Source organism: Solanum tuberosum, unplaced genomic scaffold (genome assembly GCF_000226075.1).
Source record: "Solanum tuberosum cultivar DM 1-3 516 R44 unplaced genomic scaffold, SolTub_3.0 scf00185, whole genome shotgun sequence".
NCBI classification, from domain to species: domain Eukaryota; kingdom Viridiplantae; phylum Streptophyta; class Magnoliopsida; order Solanales; family Solanaceae; genus Solanum; species Solanum tuberosum.
In genome coordinates, this window is record NW_006239122.1 from 183,990 (window position 1) to 205,762 (window position 21,773).

Sequence of the window (21,773 nt, forward strand, 5' to 3'; positions counted from 1 at the left end):
CAATTTCAAACAAATTTTATGTAATTTCAAAAGTGAATATTCATACCAAAAACGCCATAATTAAAACTATTATTCATAAACAAAATCTGAATATTTTTTTTTCCAGAATCATTGTTCGTAATTTTTTTGAACGTTTGGTTTGTATTACAATACAAATAAAAAATCGCAAAGAACAAATAACCTGAAGGATCCCATCTACCACCATATTTTATTTATACTAATAAGAAGCCGTCCAGAAAATAAAAATTATTGAATAAAAACGAATATGAATTAGATGAGAGTGACAAGATTTCTGGAAACAAATCTAAGAGAGAAATGTGGAAAAAAATGGATGAAATCAGAATTTTTAATTAATTTTAACAAATTAGAGTGAAATAAGGAAACTAAATATTCTTAATTAGTTTGAATTTCCTTAATTTATGCTAATTAGTAATTATCTTCAATCAATTCAAATTTTAATTAACACACTTTATTTCCGTTTTTTTACCTTTTTTTTTCCAGAAACAAATTTTTTTATTTTCTTCAAAACAAATTTTTACAATTATTTTTAAAAAACTTTTTTTATTAAGAAACTGTTACAACCTGAAATTTTTTATTGTTACAACTTTAAAATTTAATTCTACTGCTATAACTTGAAAATATTAGTCTAATATATGTCATATATGAAATTTTCACAATCCGAGACCTCTCGACTCTCGTTATAGTAGTTTTTTATGTTCCAAAAAATAGATTGAAGTGTTAAAACACATTTAAACTTTTTTTTTTTTTAAGATAGTGATATTTTCATCTTTAACTTTAACTAATATTAATAATTTATTTAATTTTTATTAAGGTGAAATATTATATCCATACATAGATGTAACAACATTTTTCCAAAAAAAGAAAGAAAGGGTTACATACACTATAGATATAAAATCCACATTTTTAATAATTTAAATATAAAGAAAATAATTTATGTGAATTTTGATGCTTCTTAATAGTAAACTATTGACTGTCTTAAAAACACGTTACTATTATTTCGTATGTATGAGTGTCTGAACTCAAACTGTATTCCATTTCGGCGGCTCCTTTTTGCTTCAATACCAATACCCCCTTCCCACTTCCTATAACGACCTTTCTTCGTAGCTTCCTATTTTCCCCTTTCCCCTTTTCTACCGCTCTTTAACCCATATACACTTTACTCTCTCTCTCTCTGTTGCCCTCGTTTTCCCCCTTTTTCTTGCCAAAATCTTGAACTTGTTTTGACCAAATCCAGTTTTCTTTGATTAATCCAAAACTTTTTGATTCTTTAACCAACCCCCAGTTCAATTTTTAAGTGGAAGCTCAACTAGTGTTTTAGATCGGAGCTGGGTTAGTTCTTTTTGTATGGTTTTGGAGCTGGGTTCATGGCAGACAGTAGGCGTTATGGTCTGAATGCTCAATTAGGTAACTTCTTTTATTGGGATACATTTAATTGCTATCGATTTTACTGGTGTTCATTTCTTGAGTTCTGTTAGGGCTTTGGTTAATAGGAATCAAAGAAGCATACCCTTTGAAGCATTTTAGTGAAAAGACTTAAACTTTGGACTTGAATCTCCAAAATCACTGATTTTGTTAGTTTCAGAACAGTGAAGAGATCATAAATTGATTAGGGAATTAGTCTAATTAGATGCTATCATGGCTTTTAGTTCAGCATGTTTACTATAGTTTTAGTATGTACTGTAGCTGGAGGATTGGTTGGTGTTGGTGCATGTTTGTTGAGGAAGTTTGTTGTTGAATGCAGATATTGAGCAGATACTTTTAGAAGCGCAGCATCGATGGCTACGCCCAGCTGAAATTTGTGAAATTCTTAAAAATTACCAGAAGTTTCGAATTGCTCCAGAGCCTCCAAACAGGCCTCCAAGTATGATCATATAGCTGATTTTCTTTTTCCTGTTGTTAAATGTGGATGTTGTAGTTGTAATAGGGTTTTCTTGCTTCTACATGTGCTTCCTTGATAGTGAATTTTCCAGTCTACTATATGCAGATAGTCGTGCATATGCTATTTATACCAATGTGTATGTGTCAGGATAAATGCACTTATGTAACATATGCATGTCTGTGTGCATACCTGAGGCGACATGCTCGGCTTTTCTGTACGTTACATACCCTTCTGCAGTTCTGCTTGTGAAAGTGGGTCAACTTCTTCTTTTCTTTTGGAGGAGTGCGCTGTACCATATACCCAAAATAGTGAAAAAGTTTTTATTGCTAGTCTTATCCTAATTTCAATTTGGTCTGATGATGCTGTTACTTTTTTCCCTTTCAATCACTCAATTCACTACTTGTTGTCGACCAGTAAAGCTCCTCTAGTTCTCTTTCCCTCCTTCCTCAGGCTATTTGTTAAAGTATTCTTACAATAATCATTGTCGTCTTTTTTTAGCTCAATTGACTAACTTTCAATGTATAGTCTTTGTATGTGCTGTAAATTGTATTTCACTTTGTGTTGCCCCCTTCTTTAGCCCTCTGCCTAGATCATTTACTGCTTGTTTTATCTAATTTATTTTCTTGAGACCACCCTCGGGACAAAAAGACATGTTCCTCTTCCATCAGGCCTATACTCAACTCCCTTCCACCTCCATGTATAGTAATTTCTTAGGTTTTTCAGAAATATTTTCTTATTTTAGTTTCCCTGTCAATATGACTCTCGTGGCCTGCTCCTTGGCTTACAGATTATTAGTTGCCTCCCTTATGAGAACATATACATAATTGGTTTTGTTTCACATAGGTCTAAGTACCGTCATCTTGTGCAATCAACATTATGTTCTGTGTACTCTTTACTTTTCTTCATTATATTTGTATGTAGCGAGGAGAGCTTTCAAGGACATCTAACTATTCTTGAAACTCAAGCTCTGTTTAATTTATTTTATGTTTTTTAATTGGCTTGTATGGCCCTTCAGGTGGTTCATTGTTCCTTTTTGATCGGAAGGTTTTACGGTATTTCCGCAAAGATGGCCATAGTTGGAGAAAGAAAAAAGATGGAAAGACTGTGAAAGAGGCTCATGAGAGGCTCAAGGTAAAGTTGATGAGAATCTTATGATTGTGTAGAAGCCTATTAAATTTATATATCCTTGATTTCGATGTTGGTTTGGGATTGAGGTGTAATTGTTGTTGTACTCAATTTCAGTGTTTCCACGAGTGCGCTGCCTTCAAAAAGGCAGAATGCTGTTATAGAATCCACTATTTTAGAAATAGAATAAGCTTTATGTCCTAACCAGGTGACGTGGGGCGATAAGGATGCTTTATCTAAACTAGGCTAGAGAACTTGATTAACTTTGCTACTTTGATAGCATCTCTGAACGGCAGGTACCGACAACTGCTGTAACAAAGGAATACTGAAGCTAGTAGAAATATGCTTTATTAGTGCATTACAAAATAGAGGAAATATAAGTTACCATGGACAGAATAGTGGTACAATACCACTTATTCTTTGGAGACCTTTGTTCTTGTATCAGGGTGCTGATCAGAAATTAATATTCTTGCAGGCTGGAAGCATTGATGTGTTACACTGCTACTATGCTCATGGAGAAGAGAATGAGAATTTCCAAAGACGCAGCTATTGGATGCTCGAAGAGTAAGTTAAAAGAGTATATTGTTGTTTTGAGTACTCAGATTTGCTATTATAGGTGTTTTGCTCCAACATTGGAGCTAAAAGTCAATTCAGACTGTTGATATTTGTGTCTTAAGAATTATGATCAAGTAGACATCTTTAGTGGACATTTACATGCTAATTGCATGTTAGGTTGGTTCAAGTTCACCTTGTTCATCTCCATAATGATAAGAGTGCTATTCTGGCACTGTAAAATTATTTGTTGTCATGCTTGATAAGTGTTACTTCTATATGATATTTGGCTTACCTTTTTGCTTCTGATATTCTTCATGATCAAGATAATTAGATGCTCTATAATGCTGAGGGGTCATTATTCCTTTAAAAGGTTGACGCAGGATCGACTAATCTATTAAAGGGTATCTTGTGCACTCTTTGCGTCTAAAACAAATAATCTTATTGTTGTTGAATAACATGTACTCCTTATTTAAAACTTTAAATCGTTAGAGAAGGACACATTTATTTATACATTATAGATCTTTCACAAGCTCCTTCATGTACAAATCCAAGTTTTTTTCTTATATCAAACACATGAAAATAATTTTTGTTAATGAGGGGGTGGTGATCAGAATTTTTTTGCTTGTTCTAATTCCATGTTGCTCGAACTCTCCAAAAATGTTGCCACACCAGTTCAGATTCTCCAAAAATGCACTACTTTTGGAGTATCCAAGACATTTTTGAAGAGCCCAAGCAACATAGCAATATTGCCTCTTTGGATAATAATACCCCTGTAAGTTAAAGGGACACCATATTGTTTTGAATCTTGAATAGCATGGACTAAGTTAAGATTTGAAGAGGTAAAGTTAAGATTGTCCAAATGAATCTGCAATTAAGTTTACTGTTGTGCGGTAAAGTCCCGGAGAGCACGCACACACACACACACTTCAACACATACTTCTTCTTTTCCCCTCATTGTTCTTTTTCTAATTGTGTATTTATGTTTCACTCCCTATGAAATTGTATTCCCCCTTGAGAATTCTTTGGAGTTCACAATACAATAAGTGTCTCACTGTTGGTTCTGTTAACCCAACATGTGTAAAAGTTTGTTTTGGTTGGCGCATCACTCACTTTAATTTCTAATCATCATTACCTTCTTCAAGACCAATTTCTAACCATTGCTTAGCATGCTAATTCTGTTTACTTTTCCAAACACTTATTCAGGGAAATGTCACATATTGTTCTTGTCCACTACCGGGAAGTAAAGGTATATGCTTGCCATCCTCTAATTCTTTCCTATATTGCTTCTTTTCTTCGACCTTTTTGTTTTTCCTTTAGTGTCAGTTGTAACTTGTAACAGTCAACTTACAGCTGAGAAGTGGTTATGTTTCCTTCCCCCAGTTTCTCAAGGCAGCATAGTATAGAAGAAATTCACATGATATGATTTAAGGGCACAATTTAAAATGAAATAAAGAGTAGGTATAAAATTGCAGATTTGCATTGTAAGGAGGCCTAGTCATGTACAGGCAATTTGTATGGTAGGTTGGAGGACAACAGGCTTTCAGTTCACGATGCTAGTATGGTATCTTAACATCAAAGCTGTGTACTGCTTGTAATTTAAACGTGTTCAGAAGTTCCCTTTATTCAAGAATATTCATCCAACATTTTATCTTAAGAAAGTGAAACTGATTTCATTTTTTTGTAGTAAATATACTTGGCAGAGTACCTATTAGTTCATGTTACAATTTTTTTCAAAAATAAAGTTTTTACAGAATGAATGTACTAAAGAGTAATGCAAAAATAAGATCTAATTATTAAATTAGGACTTTTGAGAAGTTCTAATCAAGCCTACAATCTGACAAACTAAAATAGCTAATGTTTAAACTGAAAATTATAGAACTTAAGTGTGATCTATGCTTCTCCCTCCACATAATCTGGTTCATATCCTTGAAACTGATTTCATTATTAAAATAAATTTCCTCATTTTTGTTTATAGATTTGATTGCCATGTTGTTTTCCTTCTGTAGGGTAACAGGACAAATTTTAGCCGTATTAGAGAACCTCAACAAGTTACTCCTGATTTGCAAGAAACTGATGAAGATGTACACAGCTCTGAGGTGGACAGTTCCGCGTCTACAAAATTTTATCCAAATGATTACCAAGTGAACTCACAAGTCACTGACACAACTAGCCTCAGCAGTGCACAGGCCTCAGAATATGAGGATGCCGAATCAGGTATATTTTTAATCAATTTTTTCTGGGTTAGATTTTAAAATAAACTGCTCTGGTACATTGGAAGGCATTTTGGACTTGTAATGTATCAATTGAGATTTCCTTTTTATTTTTAGTGAAAATATTTTTTAATTTTTGTTTGGGAACACAAACTCACCAGTGTACAATCAACATCCAACTTCTGGATTTCACTCATTCCTTGATGCTCAGCCAAGTGCTGGAGATGGACTTGCTGTACCTTATCATCCGATTCCCTTCTCAAGTAATTGATTCTTGTCCTTGTATTATCAGTTGTACTTAGCATTTTCGCCTCTTTTAAAATGCTCTCCAAATGGTTCAGTGCTTCTGTCAACGTGACGTGATACATGTGAAAACCTTGTTTGTTTATTCAACAGATGATCAAGTACAGTTTGCAGGAAGTTCTGCTACAAGTTTCTCCTCAATCCCACCAGGAAATGGGAACAGAAACACAGCAAATACCTATATACCCAGTAGGAACCTTGACTTCCCATCATGGGGGACCATTTCAGGTAATAATCCCGCTGCATATCAGTCTCTCCATTTTCAGCCTTCTGGTCAATCAGGTGCAAATAATATGATGCATGAACAAGGAAACACTACAATGGGACAAATATTCTCAAATAACTTCACGAGGCAGGAACATGAGAACCACATTGATGGCCTGGGGAACTGGCAGGTAAGTTACACTAAAGGAGTTCATCTTGTGCATCATTATTTTGCAATGTCCATTTCATGCACATCACAGAGTTGTATACTTGAGGGAGAGGAGAAGAGGCTCAGTTTATTAGCCCCTGCGCATGTATTCCAAAGCTTTCCGTTCAATTTATATGTAGTCTGTCATCCATAAATACTTTTTTTCGAGACATGGTTAGTGGTATTTCACCAGATGCTGAGGAAATTTAAATACATGACTTAGGGCCTGTTTGGTGGCTTATTTTAAATGCTTTTAAGCCAAAAAAAACTTTTAAGCACTTTGGACTGTTTGAGTAATTTAAAAAAAGTGCTTATAAGCACTTAGTTTAACCTAACATGGTAAAAATAAGCCAAAAGCCATAAGTTACAAATTCTAACTTATGGCTTATAAGTCAAAAGCCAAAAGTCAAAAGCCAACAAACAGGCTCTTAGTATAGGACTGAAAAGGCAGGCAGGAGGAATAGGAGCATTGTCCACTTATTATCTTTGCACCTTGTTTCTTTGACGGAATTCAGGGAAAAAGCCTTCTAGCAGTCATATAGAAGTCTAAGTGCCTGTTTGGCATAAATACTATCCCAGGATTTGTTAATACTTGTTTGGCCATGAAATTAGCAAATACAGACAGTGAGACGTTGAATTACAATTTTTTCTGTTAACGCCCCTTCCTTTCTTCCCCATGACACCATACCTCTCCACCCCATGTCACAACCCCTTTTTCCCAAAAGAGAGCTCACTACCATAACTCCCAATTCCCTCCTCTTCCCCCATAACCAGAATTACAAGTCCCCACTATTAGTCCTTGACAATCATGCCAATCCATCTTCTCTCTGCTTAACCAAACTCACAAAAACTCCCATCTTTTCATCATCATAGCTTCTTTTACGTTTGAGTCCTTCACCAGAACATCACCCATAGGCTGTTCAAGGAGGTTTTAGACATGGATCTTACAAATTAAAGTGTTTGATAAGTTGTCCATAAAGAAAAGGAGTGTAAAAGGAATTTTTGTGCAAGTTAGTGGGGGAAGTATTCATTAAGCTCTGCTTGTTCTTGAAAATGTTGATTTGTTCATGCAAAAGTGCAAACTACGCACTTGCTGTCGGAAAGCTTTTTTTTCACTTTATTTTTTTTCTCTCAAGTGCTTTGAGAATGCCCGAGTTGTTTGATGTATTTGTTTTTAGTATAAGCATTGATATTCGACTGAACCAGCTGTACAATAACTTAGTGATGACTGATATTAAAATCAACTGGACATTTATTACCTGTTTGCATGTAAGATTAAGTGCAATGCTGTTGATACATTTTTTCTTATTAACTGAAGTTGCCAACTTTGAGATGCAGACTTCTGAAGTTGATTCCTCATTTATATCGAAGTGGTCCATGGATCAGAAGTTGAATCCAGATTTGGCATCTGGTCAAACCATTGGGTCTAGTGGTGTATATGGTGTAGAACATCACAATTCCTTGGAGGCTTCTCAGGTACTTCCTGCGCAGCAAGATAAACACCCAATGCAGAATGAGCTTCAATCACAGCTATCAGATGCAAATATTGGAGGCTCTCTAAATGCTGATTTAGATCACAATCTAAGCTTAGGGGTGAAAACCGATTATTCAGCTTTAAAACAACCTTTGTTAGATGGCGTCTTGAAAAGAGAAGGTTTGAAGAAGCTTGATAGCTTTGACCGGTGGATAAGCAAGGAACTTGGAGATGTAAGTGAGTCGCATATGCAATCCAATTCTAGTTCCTACTGGGATAATGTTGGAGATGAAGATGGAGTCGATAATTCCACAATTGCTTCCCAAGTGCATTTAGACACCTATGTGCTAAGTCCTTCACTCGCGCAGGATCAAATCTTTAGCATTATTGATTTCTCACCAAACTGGGCATTTTCTGGGTCAGAAATTAAGGTGAACATTTATGTCTTTCCTGGACATTCTACCTTGTGAGCCAGAGTTCTGATTAAATTTTTTAATGTCTCACTTCTTTTTTTATTGATGATGTACAACTTTCCTCTTATTAATTTGATGTCTTATTGATGTATGGGTAATAACTCTTTGGTTTTTTCATTAACAGGTCCTCATCACTGGAAGGTTTTTGAAGTCCCAGCAAGAAGTGGAGAACTGTAGTTGGGCATGCATGTTTGGTGAGTTGGAAGTTCCAGCAGAAGTAATAGCTGATGGTGTTCTTCGCTGCCATACTCCGGTTCAAAAGGCTGGAAGAGTTCCATTCTACATAACATGCTCCAATAGGTTGGCGTGTAGTGAGGTAAGAGAATTCGAATTTCGGGTCACTGAAGGCCAAGATGTTGATGTTGCAAATCCAAATAGTTGCAGCTCCAGTGAAAGTCTTCTTCATATGAGATTCGGAAAATTATTATCTCTGGAATCCTTTGTTTCCCAAACTTCTCCACCTATCAGTGAGGATGATGTTTCCCATATATCCAGTAAAATTAACTCATTGCTAAGAGACGATGACAGTGAATGGGAGGAAATGTTGCACCTTACTAATGAGAACAACTTTATGGCAGAGAAAGTAAAAGACCAGCTCCTACAAAAGCTTCTAAAAGAGAAGTTGCGTGTTTGGCTCCTTCAAAAGGTTGCTGAGGGTGGGAAAGGCCCTAACATACTGGATGAAGGTGGTCAAGGAGTTCTACATTTTGCAGCTGCTCTTGGTTATGACTGGGCTGTACCACCTACTATAGCTGCAGGCGTAAGCGTCAATTTCCGAGATGTGAATGGATGGACTGCACTCCATTGGGCAGCATCATATGGAAGGTATTATGTTAGATTTTGTCTGTCTTTATCATGCAACTTTTTTCGGATTCATTTTCTAATTTTTCTTTTTCATCTCTTTTTGTGGCGTCTTTCTCCAATTTAATTCACACAAACATATTAGAAACTTGAAAGGAGTTGAATACTGGGTGCTCTTGGAATTTTAGTTGTGTTGTGAAGTATTTTTGATAAATAGGGTTGTTGATGAAATGGCTTTCATCAACTATGACTTGTTTACTGATTAGCTCCATTTTTCTTTCTTTTCCTTTTCGCCCATTTGATGTATCTTCGAAATTTGCAACATCAGAGAGCGGACAGTGGGTTTCCTCATCTCCTTAGGTGCAGCTGCTGGAGCATTGACAGATCCTACTCCTAAACATCCTTCAGGCAGAACACCTGCTGATCTAGCTTCCAGCAATGGACATAAAGGAATTGCTGGTTACTTAGCAGAGTCTTCCTTGAGCTCCCACCTTTCTTCTCTTGAGTTGAAGGAAAAGAAGCAGGGTGAGAATGAACAAGCTTTTGGGGAAGCTGTTCAAACGGTTTCTGAAAGGACTGCTACACCAGCTTGGGATGGTGACTGGTCACATGGAGTCTCATTGAAGGATTCTCTTGCAGCTGTTCGTAATGCTACTCAAGCAGCTGCTCGTATTCATCAGGTCTTCAGGGTGCAGTCATTCCAGAGGAAGCAGCTAAAAGAATACGGTGGCAGTGAATTTGGACTATCAGATGAGCGTGCTCTCTCACTTCTCGCCATGAAGACGAATAGGTCTGGACAGCATGATGAACCTCATGCTGCTGCTGTCCGTATACAAAATAAATTTCGCAGTTGGAAGGGAAGAAGAGATTTTCTTCTAATCCGCCAACGAATTATTAAAATTCAGGTATTGTATGTGCTTTTGGCCTTATACATGCATAATCCATCTTTTTGCTAAATAATTAGTCAACTCAACGTCTCAACCTTATTTTTTCATTTTCTTAGCCATTCTTCGTTTTTCCTTTTTTTTAAAGGCTCATGTGAGAGGACACCAGGTAAGGAACAAATACAAAAACATAATATGGTCTGTGGGGATCTTAGAGAAGGTAATTTTGCGATGGAGGCGGAAAGGAAGTGGATTGCGTGGATTTAAACCAGAAGCACCTACTGAAGGAAGCAACATGCAAGACCAACCAGTGCAGGAGGATGACTATGATTTCTTAAAAGAAGGCAGAAAGCAAACTGAAGAAAGGTTGCAGAAGGCTCTGGAAAGGGTAAAGTCGATGGTTCAATACCCCGAGGCTAGGGACCAGTATAGGAGGCTGCTGAATGTTGTGTCCGACATGCAAGAACCCAATGTAAGCGTTGTTCGATTTCTGATGCTAAATGAACTACATATGTTGATCCTGTAAATGCATTTTATCATTTGGTGCAATGGTTCCTTATTCCAAAAATAAAATAATAAATCATAACTTGGCGCTTTTGATAAAGAGACTAGCTATATATGTACTATCTTTTTTCCCCTTTCCCAGCTTTTCTTTTATTCTTAAAAGTTAGTTTTAGAGCTTTTCAGCAATAATGAAAATTTGCACTTTTCTTCTTTTGAACTATTTGGTCCATGATGCAGAAGTGAAAATTTCGTTCATACCTCATAAATAATGTATTTTGCTGATTTTTCTCTTAGCATCCAATCATAAGCAAAACTCAGTAACAATATTAAATCAACTAGTCCTGATTTTCATGATCTGCTCACCTTGAATGAGAGAGAAGCTTTAAAGTTTCGCTTCTTAAAACGATGAGCATGGTCATACCCTTGATGGGGTCATGGTTTTGTAGATGTTTCATGATTTTCCATCAACCAATTCTAATTTATCATCCAGCATTGTCAAACCTTCACATGGGTTTACCTGGTAGAATTGGCGTTTCACTGGGTGAGTTTGATACACTTATTCAATACCCCAAGTTTCTTTCAGTGTAAAGTTTTGCTATTAGTAGTTGTATCTCTGGCTTGGTTTCTTAAATGTGAGGGGATTTTTGAAAGGAACAACATAACAAGACACCAAATTCACATGTGGTCATGTCTCATTTTGTGTTGCAGAGTACAAATGATGGTGCAGCCAGCTACAACTCAGCGGAAGCAGTTGATTTCAATGATGATTTGATCGATCTTGGTGATCTATTGGATGACGATACTTTTATGCCTACAGCACCTTGAGTTCTGTGTTAATAATATACCATTTGTGGATTAGTATTTGTTATACATGGCTGTTAGGGTTGTTGTATACATAGGCTGCACTAACTAGTTTGTAAATGTGAAAATCAAATCCATTGTGCAGATTGACAAGAATTTGAGATTTAAAGGTAGTAAGATTGTGGTATGTTTGATGTTTTCTTTTCCTTTTACATTGATAGTTTTGTACCATTTATGTTATTTCCTTTTGAATCTCAAACCAGGTCCTCTCTCTCTGCCTTCAATTGACAAAGAAATTTAAAGGTTCATTGTTAAAGGACTTGTCAATTTGTGTCATTAGTTCTCCCAAAGATTATTTTGGTTAAAAAGTGTTTCAAGAGCCTTTTTGTTTTTCCTTTTTCTTTCTGCAAAAGCTTATAGGAACACCTGGAATTTCACAAAAAATGACACTATGGTTATTCAATCATAATTTTCAGTACAAATAGTCGGGGAATTCTATCTCTTGACTTGCTTCTGCATCTTCCAAGGTACATCCATTAGTGTTGTTATTCTCGTCTGGTAGCGTGTATTAGCATAATGCATGCATTAGCTTTGTGTATTAGTAGTTTCTTGTTTGGTACATTTTTTCATGCTATGTATAATTAATGCACACTCTATTGTGTATTGAGGAGTTTATTACTAATACCATGAATTTCTAGGTATCAATAATGCATATGCATTAGCATTTGTAAATAAATATTTTTATACAATGCATGCTATTTTTAATACACCAAACCAAACAATGTATAAAAAGTAATCTATGTATAATTTATGCAAACATATAACTAATATAAACATTACTATTTAGCATTATTTTTATACATCCCCCTAAAACTATAATAATAAATTGTCAGCTGGAAAGTATCAATTTAGGGCGTGCACATGAAGAAGGGTGAAAAGTGGTGTTTGCAACAAAAGTAAGACAGTTAAAAATCAAAGAGAAAATGAAAAAAAAGGAAGACCTTTTCCATAACATGTACAGACCAGTGTTATTAAAAGCGAAAAGCGCAAAAAAGCTCTAAGGTCCGTGGGGGCTTTAAGCGCAAAGTGCAAATAAAGCGTGGGCTTTAATGAAAAAAGGCGCAAAGGGAGAAAAAAATAAAATGCGTATGTTTAGTCCAAAACTAATAATTATAAACATGAATGACAAATATATGACCAAAGAAATTGAATTTTTTAATGATAAAGTGAAATATCAATTGTTTAGTGTCACTTCTTCATAAGAGGCTCATTGACAAGGAAAAGTTTGTCTTGGAACTTTGATGGCACTGAAGCGCACATAAAGCGAGGCGAAGCACTCAACACGTTTTGAGCCTCACTTTAGGGCTTAAGCGCGCTTAAAGCGCATCTTTGATAACACTGGTACAGACTACAGATACTTTTAATCAGCAAGCTAATTGAAGCCAACAAACATTTCATCTTGTATCAATTTTTGATGAAGAAAGGTGAAAAAGCTCTGGACTAAAGGGAGAGCTCCAGAACTAGGAAACATTCTCTACAACTTCTCCTATATAACATGTATTATTACCTACCCTTGTTCAGACAATCGTAAAACAGGACCAGAAATTCTCCTTATGGGTAAAATTGCATACCACTGTCCGCGTGGATGTCTCACCAGGAATGACCTTGAGGAATCCCAATCTCATGTTTATTCCACTTTCAAAATTATCTTCATAAATTCGTACATGAAATAGCTTATTGCAGCTGATGGTAAAACCTGAAGAATACAAATTTAAAGAGGGCATGTCAATATCGAGTTCCATATCTTATTAGTGAGTCAAATAACAGAACAAAGAGGCTTGTGCAATAAAAGAGGGTAAAGAAGCTAGGCCGCAAAGTTGTATGCACAGTGTTACCAGATGTAAAGAATCAGACAGATAGTAGGCACACACGTATTCTATGTTTCTCAGACTATTCAAAAATACACTGTGTGTCAGATCCTCCAAATAGTGCATTTAGAGGATTTGACATGGGTTCGTCCAAATTTTTGGAGTTCGAGCAACATATAGCTAGTATTTGATACAAAAGACAATAGAGAACGGGCATTAGAATCTAAAGGCAATTTTATAATAGCTCAATGTTTTTTTTTGTTGATAATCAAGAAATCCTCATGAACCAATGACACAAGGTTCGAAACTCTGGATAACGAACACCCCATCACCCCTTCTCCCATTCTCCACTAAAACACTAGACTTTTGTCTGTGGCAAGGTTTGAACTTGTGACATAGCCCAACTCACAAGTCACACGTTGTGCTCTTACCACTAAACCAAACCCACGGGTAAAAAAATTTAACATTTAAAGTGATACAAGTTCCAATTTCCAATTCTTTATATCTAACTTCCCTCCTGGAAGAGAGCCCTGACAGCCAGAACAACTGGTTACCAGGCAATCATGCAATTAGACCTTGAGGTATTGCAAGCAGACGTAGTTGTTGAAATCCCAATAAAGTGAATGTACACTAGCATGGTAGTCGCTTGATAAATTGATCTAACTTTTAACAAATCTACCTACCTAGTTAACGGTACAATGAATTCGGATACATCATATCACAGGATGTGTATGCTCATTTTCCACAACAGAAAAATTGTTGTACTTTATTAACTAATCTTCAAGGGCTGTTACAGAGAGACAGTTCTGAGTTCTAAATACCTTTCCTGTATGAAGGGAACTACAGTCAAGAAAATGCTTCGTTAACTTACCTGTAATAAGCTGGGAGTCAATCCAGTATAGAGTGCAGGGATACCACCTTGCTCAACGATCTTTAGGGTAGTTGCCAATGTACTCATCTTAGTGGCCCGGACCTGCAATTGAAGCTGTCTCCTCACAACTTCAAAAGGATATGTAGCAGCTTCTGCACAAGCACCAGCAATTGCCCCATATACCAAAGTTCTAACTGTGCCCAACTCCAGTTGATCCAGGGCATTCAGGTCTTCACCTTGTTTCATATTTTCTAGTCTTTTCCTCCCTTCAGGTGAATGCAAATAAGCTGATTTTAATATATCATAAACTCCATAGAAAACTGCACCTGAAGGTGCCATGCTCATGATCGAGGGTACTAGGCCCTTGTAAAGAGAGAAAAATCCCTCCGTCTGAATCATATGCCGGGATGTACCAATTAAGCCGCCCAAGGCTTCTCCCCCAGGTGCAACCATTACTGTCCTAATCTGAAAGATTGACATTTTCCAGGAAGAAAGATGAGAAACATTTTATGATCATTAAGAAAATGGTAAAGCTTGAAATATTTTGTCAACGTATGAAAAGGAAAAGCAAAAAACTGCACGAATCAGTAAGAAAAACAAAAAGTACACTACAGACTTGAAAAAAAGACAAAGGTAGAAGAACATTTACAGAAAATGAAATGACTGGATTATCCTATTCCTTAAGAATGTTGTACAGTAATTCAATCAATTGATTTAATATTTCTATCAGGAATTGAACCATATTTTGCACTTCACACAAATAATTATAAGAAAATGATTCAGCCAATCATGCATAGCATTGAAATTAGGTAGAGCTTCTAATCACATTTTCTAACTTCATTACTTACCATATCTCATCCAAATCAATGATGTATCTGAAGCTTCAGTGAGCATCAAAATCATATTTCTAACTTGAATTATTCCTAATGTCATCCCAAGTCAATTATCTAGAATAATTTCCTGGGCTTGGAAAATAGAATTTAATCTAGTTTTTTTTCCCTTCTAATATCATAGACATGACTCGTCTAACTAAATGAGTGCATCAAATTCAGAATAGTTGGGACAGCTCAGCTGGTGGAACAGGAAACCAATATTCCTTGTCTCAGCAGCTTAAACTACTATCATATCAACAATAATAGAAGATCGTTATGTTAACAACAAGCTCAAGTAAGTTCCAAGCATAAATTATCGACAATTTTCAACTCAAGAATAGGCTACAATCAAAACCAATACGTGGTTCATTTCAACATAGTCACACATATAATAAGCTATGTCTAGCAAACTTTTCCAGGGCTTGGAAAATAGCATTTAATCTAGTTTGTTTTCCCTTTTAATATGATAGACATGACTCGTCTTACTAATTCAGTGCATCAAATTCAGAATGGTTGGGACAGCTCAGCTGGTGGAGCAGGAAACCAATATCCCTTGTCTCAGCAGCTTAAACTACTATCATATCAACAATAATAGAAGATCGTTATGTTAACAACAAGCTCAAGTAAGTTCCAAGCATAAATTGTCGACTAGGCTAACAATCAAAACCAATACGTGGTTCATTCTAAGCAGATGGTGCCGCTTGAAGAAATTAAGTGTCAACCTAAGCATTCCCGATACTGTTGTTTATCTTGGAAGTACTAATGCTAAATTAAAGAGGGTTTATACATTTAAAAGTAGTAGAACAATCATCCAAAGTCTTGAATCTAAGCTATCCAAGAGCTAGTTGCACCCCTGGGGCATACATATAACAAGGATAGCAGAAGTAAGTTTTCTCTGTAGTGTCAACTTGATAGCTTCCACTTATACCTGTCCATTCCCTTTCCTAGCATTATCATACAAAGATATGTAACCAACTTAGACAAGAACTGACATACTTACTGCAAGGGATCAAGAAAACAAAACAGAAAACCCTGAAGTATCTATCACTCACAGTGTCCATAGGTATGCAGAGCACAGTAGCTGTAATTCCTGCAGCTGCACCAGCAACAAACCTTTCAATATTAGTTGCCTCCTCATTACCAGTTATTTTGAGCAGATGATCTCTGTATTTTTCATAAGAGTAGAAGTGGATAGCCTTAAATGGAGCTGTTCGTAGAATATTCACAAAATTCCCCTTCCAAAATCCCTTGATCCCTTGAGTAACTGCAATTGTTTTGATGAGCTCAAAAAGATTCTTTTGTTCACCACGAACTATATATTCCAGCTTTAGTCTCTCCAGTGGGGCAACAAAAGTTCTGAAACAATGGCAGTTCAGCTACTAATACATAGACTAAGGCCATAAAATAAATGAAGAACAAAGAAATTGCAGACCACATATACGGTTCCATTTCAATGCTACAAGAGTAACAAAGTTCCAACATAAGAAATACTAGGATTTTTATATTGTATTAGTCAGTGGAACAACCCAGAACTCACGAGCAGCATTTGATGTGTAAAAGATATTCTCATCCCAAAATACATAAAAATTGTTCTGGATCAGGCATGGACATGTAAAGATCCCTTTTCAACAACGGGGTAGAACAACCATGCCTAACTAGAATTGGAAGATGCAGACCTCGATTTCAACTTCTGTGGTTAAATTCTACTTAGAAATAGGTGATAATCTTATTCTCCATAATAGACTAATAACAGATGATACTTTTAATTTAAACCTTCCTAATCTGGGGTACTTGGTGCTTCTAAGCAGGTTAGATTTCTTACTTTCTGTATGAACCATTGACATACAACAAAATGATTTCCTCAAAGGAAAAAAAGAAAAAGAAAAAAAGAGTCAAACTATAAGAGAGAATAAGTATCCTTTTCTTGATGCAAAATAGACACGACACTGGAGAAGCCACCAGTATTAACCATGGAAAAGGGTCCCACATATTCATGTATAGCGAAGGGTTAGCCCATTATCAAATCAATTTTTGTTTGCCACTTCTCACACTGCTATTGTTTACTACTAGTTAATGCTCCTACACGAGGTAACATTGCCTCTCATACCAAATGTATTACCCAGCAAAGAAAACATTCAACTAGTATTTCATACCTATGCATAAACATTCCTCAACCATGTTGAACAACTTCAAAATTTCAGAATCTTACATCTATACTTTTTTCATCTTAAATCAAGTGCCTTGATATCCCAATAATATAGAGCAAACTACTGAGTGTGTATTTCATGGTATAAATATTTTTTTTTGGCAACCAATGTGAATATTACCATTAACAAAAACACCACATACAGAATAGTCTCATCCAACCCTCACCACCCTTACTAATGAAGGAGTAGTGAAGGCTGGCTTCGACAAAATAACAAACTAATTACATAACTTTTGCCAAAAACTTCTACATCTATTTGCTTTCTTTGTATACTTATACATCTCTATCCTCTCCACAATTTCACGAATGATTATACTCACTATCTCTGTATGTTGTATACACTTTCTTAAACTGTTTCCAACTTCTTGCTTTCCATATGTGATATACCATTGCTCCCAAAATAGCAGCTATCACTTGTTTTTTAAACCTCCTCCAATGTTTCAATTTGATCAGCTCCAGTGTAGTCTTCAAATCTCTTGCCGGTACTGAAATTTTTGACCATTGTACTAATGCATCTCTCACTTTGACAGCATACTCACATTCCACAAACAAGTGACTGTTTGTCTCTAACACTGCAGCTTGACACAAGCAACATTTCATGTCATCTACCTGAATGTTCATACTCAACAGTCTGTCCTTTGTAAGCAATTTATTTTGCATTGCTAGCCACATAATAAACCTGTCTTGGTAGTGATACAGAGTTCCACACTAATTCCACTACCTCCAGCTTTGCTTGGTTCCCTATCAGATCAATATAACCACTTGTAATGGAGTATTGCCCATTCACAGTAAGGTTGAATTTTCCTTGCATATTCCAGTGCTTCATTTTATGCTTCAGAGAGTTTATTTTCCTCCAGTACCAACTACTATCTACTGGTGCTTTATGGTCCCAAAATGTCTCTGATTTGATGTAGATCCCATGGTATAAATATTACTCACTCTGTTTTAATGTGTTTGTCTTAGTTTGACTTGGCATTGAGTTTTAAGAAAGTAAGAAGACTTTTGAAACTTGTGGTATTAAACATATGTATAATGTACAAAAATGTCTTTAATTTTCTAGTCTTAAACATGCCATGTGGCATGTTGAAATTAAAAAGTTTCCAAATTAGGAACGAGAATTTTTTTTAGCAAACTAAAAAGGAAATTAAGACAACCAAATTGAAACAGAGGGAGTAGCTATCCGTCATTCCAACTCAAATGACACAAAATCGTCATCACTAAACCAAAGCAAGTTGAACCTATTGGTCCAAACTCCTAAGCATTCGACCTTTCGTCCTGATTTTGAATCAAGAAAGACGGGATCTTAAGGCACACAATTCTATGAATACTTAAAGATACATTTCTCTGTATAGAGGAGAATGGACGTAGAGGATGCAAAAGGCTGACCCCCAATGAATTTGGGATTGAGGTCTAGTTGGTTGATTAGTTGATACTAGCTTTTTTTGTGCCTTGAAACTGTACATTACCACAAAAAAACATTTAAAATTGTTCCATTGACAAACAAGAGCAACAGTTTTTTGAGGAAATCCACTATTTCCAGTTTCGAAATTCAATTGATAAAGGGCTTGCACTCCATGCGCCTCTACCCTTCTGCACTGACATACCATACTTGGTTCACCAGCGAGGATTCTAACCCAGTGAATGTGGGCATACTGTACATCCAGCACGATGTCTCCTTTGCCATAACCCTAAGGACAACAACAATACTACCCCTTTGTTGCAATTTGTTTGACCGGTTTCCTTTTAAATCTACTTAGGAAAAGAATGTCACTTCAATATTTAATAACTCTTTACCCAACATCATATTCCTATATATCATATTTAACAATACAAGATTCAAATGACATTTTGGTATATTACACACTTCGTTAGTTATTTGTGCCGAATCAAACTAATTCAAGCAAATCGAAACATAGGGGAGTAAGATTTTATGGAATGCATAAGAATGAAAAAGAACATTCCTCTTTACCTTGACACCATGGCAGCAACAGCTCCAGACCAAAGATGCTTAGTAGTATTCAATGCACCTCCAGCTCCAGCTCCACCATGCAGCTTCCCTTTCTTTACTTTTTCAACTTCCTTACACACTTTAACTTCACTCTCCGCCACAGCAGCTTCCCCATTCTGCCCCAAAATCTCATTAGAATCTGAAAGTGTCACCGACAAAAACCGTCCCCTTCCTCTCCGGCTACTCCTCCGTGCACGTAACATACACTTGGAAGGAAAACAATTTTCCATAGAAATTAACGAAACGAAGGATTCTCTGGCCGAATCCTCGAGGAGTAATCCTCCATTGTTTCCATCAAAACCAATCGAATTCAGACACAAATCACTACTTCTCAAACTCAAACACCGAACCCCATTTGATTTTGACTCCGATTGAATCAAACCCTTCAAGCGAATCTCTAAATCACCCATTTTTACTCAAAAAAATATCAAAAATTCACTGATTAATGCTTCATTTTTTGTGGAGTAAACTGCAATTTTCTCACCGAGTTATGTAGAAGAAAATGGGATTTGAAAGAGAAGAGAAAATGTAATAAATATAAAGAATGGTTTGCTTCCTTCGCCGCGCGCATTTTTCTTCGCTCTCTTTCCATGCTGTGCGGTTTTCGGGTCTTTTTTTCATTTTCAATGTAATGTATACTTTGGTGTCACGTAGTTCAAATATTATTCTTTGTCTCAATCCGTTTAAAATTTTATGAACTAGAACGAAAATATTCCATAGACAATAATGTTTAGAAGTATATTTATCGTATGCAGTTATATTTAGATAATTGCCATATGATAAGATTTAAAAAAAAATGACTTATGATGTATCAGTTCGTGACGTGATTATATTTGTGATACAAAGGAGTGAAAAATTTAAATTTTTTGATAAATTCTTTTAAAATACAAAACTCGTAAAACATGAGAGAAAATCATGCAATCCCCATAATCAGGCTCGTGTGTATCTTCAATTCAAAATAGAACATGCAATTGAATATTGTCTTTTTTTTTTCAAGAGAAACTCAAACACTAATCGACATGAAAAAGATTTTTAAAAAAACAGTCGAACTCTACATCTGACAATACATTGATATATATAAATTATTTGATTGATTCAACTTGGCAGGAAATTTGAGAATTCTAATTATACACGTATCAGAATTTGATTACTCTAGTATTTTAATCCTTCATTTGCAATGTCATTTATTCAGAATGTCAAATATTATGGTATTGATTTTGTTATTATGAGCCGTGGAATATTGAGAATGTTTTATCGATTACATTGTAAATGATATCATTATAAAAAATTAGGTTTTATATATGAAGACCTTGTTATTGCAATTATGAAGCAATTAGAAATCAAGAATACTTGTAAAAGTATACAAAACAAATACACCATGGAAGATAATTCTAGAATTAAGAAAGAAATGTAATGATATGATCATGACATTGTACGTTAAGTAGAAGAAACAAAATATGTACTTATGTATCCTAATTCGTTTATTAGAATGCACAAGTTCCCTCAAAATGAGTTCATGTATATATTTTATATTGCTAATAGTATTTATTTGAAGTTTCAATTACTGTAGATTCATCGTAATTATATATGACATACATCCAAAATCAACACAGAAGAAAACATTTTTCAATGGGTATATTATGACGGTGAAGGTAAAAAATTCCAATATATACCACTAAAAATGAAAAGTAATACACAAATATATAGGGTGTGTTTGGTATGAAGGAAAACATTTTCCGGAAAATGTTTTCCTTCATACCAAACACACCCTATATATTTGTGTATTACTTTTCATTTTTAGTGGTATATATTGGAATTTTTTACCTTCACCGTCATAATATACCCATTGAAAAATGTTTTCTTCTGTGTTGATTTTGGATGTATGTCATATATAATTACGATGAATCTACAGTAATTGAAACTTCAAATAAATACTATTAGCAATATAAAATATATACATGAACTCATTTTGAGGGAACTTGTGCATTCTAATAAACGAATTAGGATACATAAGTACATATTTTGTTTCTTCTACTTAACGTACAATGTCATGATCATATCATTACATTTCTTTCTTAATTCTAGAATTATCTTCCATGGTGTATTTGTTTTGTATACTTTTACAAGTATTCTTGATTTCTAATTGCTTCATAATTGCAATAACAAGGTCTTCATATATAAAACCTAATTTTTTATAATGATATCATTTACAATGTAATCGATAAAACATTCTCAATATTCCACGGCTCATAATAACAAAATCAATACCATAATATTTGACATTCTGAATAAATGACATTGCAAATGAAGGATTAAAATACTAGAGTAATCAAATTCTGATACGTGTATAATTAGAATTCTCAAATTTCCTGCCAAGTTGAATCAATCAAATAATTTATATATATCAATGTATTGTCAGATGTAGAGTTCGACTGTTTTTTTAAAAATCTTTTTCATGTCGATTAGTGTTTGAGTTTCTCTTGAAAAAAAAAGACAATATTCAATT

At 35.3% G+C, this 21,773-nt stretch overlaps 2 protein-coding genes across 2 annotated transcripts; one reads left to right on the plus strand and one right to left on the minus strand.

Moving 5' to 3' along the window:
- Positions 1–1,086: 1,086 nt before the first annotated feature.
- LOC102583429 (calmodulin-binding transcription activator 3-like) lies at positions 1,087–11,654 on the plus strand. Its single transcript, XM_006355276.2, has 13 exons — positions 1,087–1,425; positions 1,763–1,882; positions 2,916–3,031; positions 3,501–3,589; positions 4,784–4,826; positions 5,587–5,794; positions 5,952–6,053; positions 6,187–6,488; positions 7,844–8,410; positions 8,577–9,277; positions 9,582–10,158; positions 10,286–10,609; positions 11,350–11,654. Exons 1-13 carry the CDS (start codon positions 1,386–1,388, stop codon positions 11,464–11,466), a joined length of 3,306 nt encoding a protein of 1,101 aa, XP_006355338.1. The 5' UTR covers positions 1,087–1,385; the 3' UTR covers positions 11,467–11,654.
- A 1,224-nt stretch (positions 11,655–12,878) lies between these two features.
- LOC102583762 (probable mitochondrial adenine nucleotide transporter BTL3) lies at positions 12,879–20,519 on the minus strand. Its single transcript, XM_006355277.2, has 4 exons — positions 19,229–20,519; positions 16,106–16,409; positions 14,182–14,646; positions 12,879–13,198 (listed from the first exon to the last, which is right to left on the minus strand). Exons 1-4 carry the CDS (start codon positions 19,675–19,677, stop codon positions 13,130–13,132), a joined length of 1,287 nt encoding a protein of 428 aa, XP_006355339.1. The 5' UTR covers positions 19,678–20,519; the 3' UTR covers positions 12,879–13,129.
- Between the last annotated feature and the right edge of the window lie 1,254 nt (positions 20,520–21,773).